Source organism: Melospiza melodia, unplaced genomic scaffold, assembly GCF_035770615.1.
Source record: "Melospiza melodia melodia isolate bMelMel2 unplaced genomic scaffold, bMelMel2.pri scaffold_114, whole genome shotgun sequence".
Classification (NCBI taxonomy): domain Eukaryota; kingdom Metazoa; phylum Chordata; class Aves; order Passeriformes; family Passerellidae; genus Melospiza; species Melospiza melodia.
This window is the reverse complement of record NW_026948506.1, coordinates 373,173-380,268: the sequence shown is the minus strand read 5'-3', so window position 1 is coordinate 380,268 and position 7,096 is coordinate 373,173. Positions and strand designations below refer to the sequence as shown.

At 49.6% G+C, this 7,096-nt stretch overlaps 1 protein-coding gene across 1 annotated transcript; it reads left to right on the top strand.

Annotated features, from left to right (window-relative positions):
- Window positions 1-683: 683 nt before the first annotated feature.
- Window positions 684-1,616, top strand: LOC134433080 (olfactory receptor 14I1-like). The gene has a single exon (XM_063181974.1). It carries the CDS (start codon window positions 684-686, stop codon window positions 1,614-1,616), a length of 933 nt encoding a protein of 310 aa, XP_063038044.1.
- The last annotated feature ends 5,480 nt before the right edge of the window (window positions 1,617-7,096 follow it).

Below are 7,096 nucleotides of genomic sequence, written 5' to 3'. Positions count from 1 at the left end.
TGCTGAGAGCTTGCTCAGAGACCTTTAGAGAGGGTGAGACATTCCGGGATCCCTCTGCTCTGGGCAGGGTCTGGTTTATCCCAGGCTGACCCGAGAGTGTGATTGTGCTCTGATTGCAGCCAAAGGTGCAAAGCCAGAGCAGCTGGGAACAAGCCCCATCCATCCCCTCACCTTCCCTGAGCCACAGGGAATCTTTGCCTCTCATATCTCTCAGTGGCAAACTCTGAGTGCAGCAGAAATGCTGGGGATTTCTGACCTCAGAGACCCAGGAATGATGTGTATATAGGAAAACAATTCCTAAAACCAACTTCTGCCATCTATTTCCATTAGAACTGGGAGTGCAGATGCTACCAAGCCTCTCAGCATTAGGAGTGATTTCCCGGACAAATCCTGAATATCCAGCCTTGCCCCTCTGCCACATGGCCACAAACCCAGGGCAGAGGGACAGGGATGGCTCCTTGAAAGGCCCCTCACACAGACCTGGCTGCTCCTGGCACACGCAGCCAGCACAACTGGAGCTCAGGCAGGGACCTGGGTGAAGGATTTCCCAGAGCAGGAACAAGGGTGGGTGAGTCCCAGTGGGACAGTCTGCAGGGAATGGCCCAGGTGTGGCTCCAGGCAGCCTCTCCTGACTTTTCACTGTCCTTTCTCCATGAACAGTTCCCCATGTGCAGCCTCAGCAAATGTCCAACAGCAGCTCCATCAGCCACTTCCTCCTGCTGGCACTGGCAGACACGTGGCAGCTGCAGCTCCTGCACTTCTGCCTCTTGCTGGGCATCTCCCTGACTGCCCTCCTGGGCAACGGCCTCATCATCAGCGCCGTAGCCTGCGGCCACCACCTGCACACGCCCATGTTCTTCTTCCTGCTCAACCTGGCCCTCAGCGACCTGGGATCCATCTGCACCACTGTCCCCAAAGCCATGCACAATTCCCTCTGGGACACCAGGGACATCTCCTACAAAGGATGTGCTTCCCAAGTCTTTTTCTTTATGTTTTTCATTTCAGCAGATTTTTACCTTCTGACCATCATGTGCTATGACCGCTACGTGTCCATCTGCAAACCCCTGCACTATGGGACCCTCCTGGGCAGCAGAGCTTGTGCCCACATGGCGGCAGCTGCCTGGGCCAGTGCCCTTCTCACTGCTCTCATCCACACAGCCAATACATTTTCTTTGCCCCTGTGCCATGGCAATGTCCTGGGCCAGTTCTTCTGTGAAATCCCACAGATCCTCAAGCTCTCCTGCTCACGTTCAAACTACAGGGAACTTGTGCACATTGCAGTTAGTTCCTGTTTAGCACTTTGCTGTTTTGCGTTCATTGTTTTCTCCTATGTGCAGGTTTTCAGGGCTGTGCTGAGGATCCCCTCTGAGCATGGACGGCACAAAGCCTTTTCCACCTGCCTCCCTCACCTGGCCGTGGTCTCTCTGTTCCTCAGCACTGCTGTGTTTGCTCACCTGAAGCCCTCCTCCATGTCCTCCCCATCCCTGGATCTGGCCCTGTCAGTTCTGTACTCAGTGGTGCCTCCAGCCCTGAACCCCCTCATCTACAGCCTGAGGAACCAGGAGCTCAAGGCTGCAGTGTGGAGACTGATGACTGGATGGTTCCAGAAACAATAAACGGCTGTAAAATTCTTGTCAATCATTTGCAATAAAAGTCATCTTTCATACTACTTGTTTGTTTAATTTTGGACGATGTGTTTCTTTGTTTCACTTTTTTTCATATTGTCCACAAAGAAATGTCATTCCTTGTACCATTTCTCATTGTGTTTCTATCCAAATTCCCTGTAGCCCCAGACTGTGTCAATGATGGGCCGCGCTCTGGGTGACTTTAAAGGAAATGAAGGATCTCCCAGCAGAGTTTTCACCAGAGGTGCCCCTCTTGCTGCCTTCTCTGGAGCTGCAGCAGCAATGTCTCTGTGCAGAGCTGGGGTAGATCAATGCTGGCCCAGCATCTGTGCCCAGCAGCAGCAGCACTTGGTGTTGCCAGTCCTGCTGCCGTGGCCCTGCCCTGCTGCCCTGGTGGCCCTGGTGTTGCTGCAGGGCCTGAGTGCTCTCAGGGCCGGGCACAGTCCTGGGGGTGGCAGTGCCGGGGCTGCAGCAGGGACAGGCCATGGGCACGGCTGGGGCAGCGCTGACGCCTCAGGCCAGGGCCTGGAGGCTCCAGGCTCCTTGCCCAGGTTCTCTCAAGAACACGGCCAGGCCAATGCTCAGCACAGAAAAGCCCCGTGAGCAGCCCCAGGCTGGCCGTGGGCAGGCTGGGGGCAAACAGCATGGCTGGGGCTCTGCAAGGGCCCTGGGGTAGACGGGAAGGAGCAGCAGAGCAGGGGCTGATCCATCCTCAGTGCACTGGACAGCCCAGGGCAGCGTCCCAGAGCATCCTGATGGAGCTGCCAACAACAATCCCCCTCTGCAGCCCTGGCCTCTCCTCCAGCTCACACAGGTGCCCCATCCTTGCAGGCACAGACACGGCAGCACTGGCTCAGCAGCCCCTGTTTGCATTGCATGCAGGAGGCAGGAGCACCCCCATGCTGTTGGTGTGGGGAAATGAGCCTGAGGGAGCACAAATGCCATGAGGCCCTGGGAGGTTCCTGTCCCACTGCAGACGCGGTTGCTCAGAGCCAGGGCTGCCTGGAAGCCACCCCCAAACTGCCCTGAGCATTTCCTTGGCTTCATCCTTGTTTTCTTTATTCTTCCTGCTACAAATTTCTTCCCATTGCCCACTCCAGTGGGCCCAGAACTGGACACAGCCCTTGAGGTGCTGCCCAACCAGTGCCCAGCACAGGGGAAGAATCCCTGCCCTGCTCCTGCTGGCCACACCATTCCTGATCCAGGCCAGGAGCCATTGGCCTTCTTGCCCACCTGGGCACACTGCTGCCTCATGTCCAGCCTGCTGTCCATCAGTCCCTGCAGGTCCCTTTCTGCCTGGCTGCTGTCCAGCCACTCTGTCCCAGCCTGTAGCACTGCAAGGGTTGTTGTGGCCAAAGTGCAGGAGTCAGCACTTGGTCTTGTTCAACCTCACTGTGTTCGATTTGGGCCCTGGATCCAGCCTGTCCAGGGCTCTTTGCATAGCCCTCCTATGCTCCAGTAGATCAACTCTCACACCCAGCTTGGTGTCATCTGCAAATTTGCTGATGCTGGACTCAGTCCCCTCATGCAGATCATCAGTGCAGACATTGAAATCCACGCTGGCTGGCTCTGACCCCTCGGCCATCCTGTGGGTGCCCTGTGATGGCACTCAAGGTGATCTGTTCCATAACCTTGCCGGGCACCCAGGTCAGGCTGACAGGCCTGGAGTTCCCCAGCTCCTCCTTCCAGCCCTTCTTGGGGATGGGCTCACACTGGCACCTCCAGTGCTCTGGAACCTCCCTGCTGAGCCAGAACTGATGGTGAATGGTGGAGAGCAGCTTGGGGAGCTCATCCACAGCTCCCTCATCCCCCTGGGATGGATCCCATCTGCTCCCAGAGACACCTGTGAGCATCTGAGTGACTCAGCAGGTCCCCAGCTGCTTCCTCCTGAAATACAGGGGGCTGTTCTGCTCCCTGTGCCCATCCACATGCTCAGGAGAACTCTTTTCCTGAGGACAACCTGTCTGATTTTTGAAAATTAAGACAAGGAAGCGGTTAGGTACCTCAGCCTTTCCCTCATATTTGGAAACCATATGTCCCCTAATAATGAATGGATATTGGCCTTGTACCTCCTTTTGCTATTAATGTATTTATAGAAACATTTTTATTATCCTTCACAGAAATGGCCTGGTTAAGCCTTAAGCTTTCACCTCTCTAACTTTCTTTCTGCATGACCTAACAACATCCTTAAACATTTCCTGAGATACCTGCCTCTCTGTCCAAAGGTGATGCACCTTCTTTTTTTTCCCCAAGTTCCTGCAAAAGGCCCATCACGTACAGAACGTCACCTGTTGCCTAAGGTACACCTCACACGAGAAAAATACAAGAGTCTATAAAGTAAAAGAGGGAAAGCAATCTAGTAAGGTAAAAGAAGAAGAAGAGGCTGAGAAGGCTGACAAAAACTGGGACCCCCTTGACCACTTACTTCCTCCTACCCTTGCAGTACCTCAAATCCTTCCTCCAATTCCTCTTTCTGTGGACGCAGTTCCTTCTCCTCTCCCAGCCGTCATTCCTTTACCACCTCCTAACCCAGTTATACCTCCACCACCTTCCCCTCAACCCTCTGCTCACTCTCTTTACCCTTCACTACTGTTCCCTTACCTCAACCATTTCATGCACCCCAATTCACCAGCAAGTTCCTGCTCTGCCTCCCCCAGCACAAATGAGAAGCCAAACAACATCTCAGAATCTCATGCCCAAGAGTGAAGTTACCCAGTCAGCCTCCACAGCTGATGTTGTAACACCTGGTCCAAAGTGGGTAAAGTGGAAAAATTGTTCCCCCTCAGAGAAGTTCCCATGTGCAGGGTGGCCAGTGAGATTGGCCAGTAGGAATAGTAAATCAAATAATCCATTTTTAGCCCCCAATATTTATACATGGGGAGAATTGAACTCCACCTTTAACATCCTATTTTCCCCAGAAAAGACTCAATTAATAAGAACTGCAGGAATGAAAATTTGGGAGCAAGACAACCAACCCAGGCCCCCAGGTGACAAAAGAAATGCTTTTAGTGGAGCCTAGCTGGGACTCTAATCAAGAAGAGGGGAGAAGGAACATGAGAGATTACAGGTCCCTGATGACCAGAGGGATAAAACAATCAGTCCCTAGAGGGAGTAATACCAGGTTAGCGTTTGATGGCACCCAGGAAAAAGATGAGACCCCAGCACCATGGCTTAATAGGCTAAAGCAAAACTTCCAGATTTACTCTAATGTTGACCCAGACAGCCCAGAAGGCCAATCTTGGGTTCCCTGCAGTCGGGGATGACCCCAAGAATCCTTTTTTCTCAGTCTGATGTTTCCAAGAAGGAGTCTGAATTCTTCGGCTCTGGTTTCCAAGGTTGTTTATTGTTTCTTATCTATAACATTTTTTCTCTGGCCTGCCGAGATGCTTTTAGCAGGTCAGACAGAGGCACACTCCCCATCCCAGGGCTGGTGTCTACATTTTATACTATAAACTACGTGTACTTTATTTATCATCATTTCCCAATACCTATCACCTATGTTAGACAGTCTACTTCTACTCTAAACCAATCCTAAAATGCCACCACCACCAAGAACATGGAGACTAAGAAGAAGAAGGAAGAAGAATAGGACAACACCCAAGTCCCTCCATCTTGCCTCCTAGACCTCTATATAAAAATCCCCAAAATACCATTTTATACCATGTGACAGATTCATTATCATTCTACTTAAATTTTGTGACTTGTAATTCTTCATACAAGGGTGGTAATTTGCTCCATGGGTTAAGATCAAAATCCCAGGCGTCTTTGGCTTCCTGCCAGGACTCCCCAGCCCCCTGCCAGGGATCCCCAGCCCCCTGCCAGGGGCACATGTCCTCCAGGGCACCCAGAGGTGTGTCCTGGGTTCCGACAGGCCAAGTCCTTCTCAAGGTACAATTTGTCACTACATCCTGGCAAGATATCAGATGAAAGTTAGAAAGAATAGAGGACTGGCAAGAAAAAAGTATTAATGAACTGCTGTGAGAAGCCATAACAGTATATATAGGAAGAGAAGAAGAAAAGACAAAAAATAAAAATTAAATTATGGAAGCCATAGCCAGTGAAAGTGTGGGAGCCAGTAGAAATACACGCCAGTAGAACCACTTAGAAGAGACAAAGGTTTTATTGGACCAAAAGGGGCAAGGTCTCTACTCAGTGACAAATATTGTTATTACTGTGGAGAGAAAGGACACCTAAAGAGAAATTGTAAGAAACTCCAATTAGATGAAGCCATAGCCTGGGAGCAAGAAACTCTAGAGAAAAACTTAAGAAGAGATGAGAAGTATGCGGAATAGGTTCTATGCCCTGGAGAATTTAATGTATCATCTAGAAGAGCCCTTTGTAAATTTCGAGATTGGTCCCCAGAATGATGAATTTGAATTTTTAGTTGATACCAGAGCAGACAAGTCATGTGTGACTAAAATACCAACAGGAATCACAGTTGGTAAAAATGTCTGCAAAGAATGAGGGGCCAAAGGAGAACCATTTGAGGCCCAGATTATAGAAGATGTAGAAATTAGATGAAATTCAAGAGAGTGTTGAGCTAAGTTCATTTACATCCCCAAGTTAGGTTGTAATTTATTAGGACATGATTTACAAATCAAATTGAGAACTGGAGTAATGCCAAAAGAAGGAAAAATGGTAGTACAAATAATTGGTCTTAACAAAGGGAGACATAGATGAAATCAACCCAAATGTGTGAGCAGAGGAGGGAAAATTGGTTGTTTGAATAGTTCACCAGTAGAAGTAGAGCTGCAGAAAGACATCTCCCCCATTTGGGTAAGGCGGTATCCAATTTCCCCAGAGGGAAAGAAAGGACTAGCCCCAGTAATTGACCAGCTATTAAAGGAAGGATTTTAGCACCATGCATGTCTCCACATAATACTCCCATACTAGCGTTGAGAAAAGCTGATGGAAGGTATCAATTACTACAAGATTCAAGAGAAGTTAATAAAAGAACGGTTGCGAGGCATCCGGTAGTACAAAACCCGTATACATCGTTTGAAGCCAAGTACCTGAGGAGCATGCATGGGTCTCTGTCATGGATTTAAAGGATGACTTCTGGGCATGTCCCCTGGCTGAAGAGTGCCAGAACTGGTTTGCCTTTGAATGGGAAGACATTTAAAAGAAAAGAAAACAGCAACGAAGGTGGACACATCTTCCCTAGGGGTTTAAAGAACCCCCAACCTCTTTGGCAAGCTTTAGAAGAAGTCTTAGAACACTTTAAACCTGAGAATGGGGTGCCTATTTTACAATATATTGATGATTTACTAGTATCTGGGTGAGAACAAGACAAAGTTAGAAGTTCTAACATACTAGCATCTAAATTTCTTAGGGGAAAAAAGGCCTAAAAGTATCACAAAAGAAACTGCAATTTGTGGAACAAGAAGTAACATATCTAGGACATATAATGGGCCAAGGGTATAAAAGGTCAAGCCCCAAGAGAATTTTGGGAATTCCGTCCATCCCTGCCC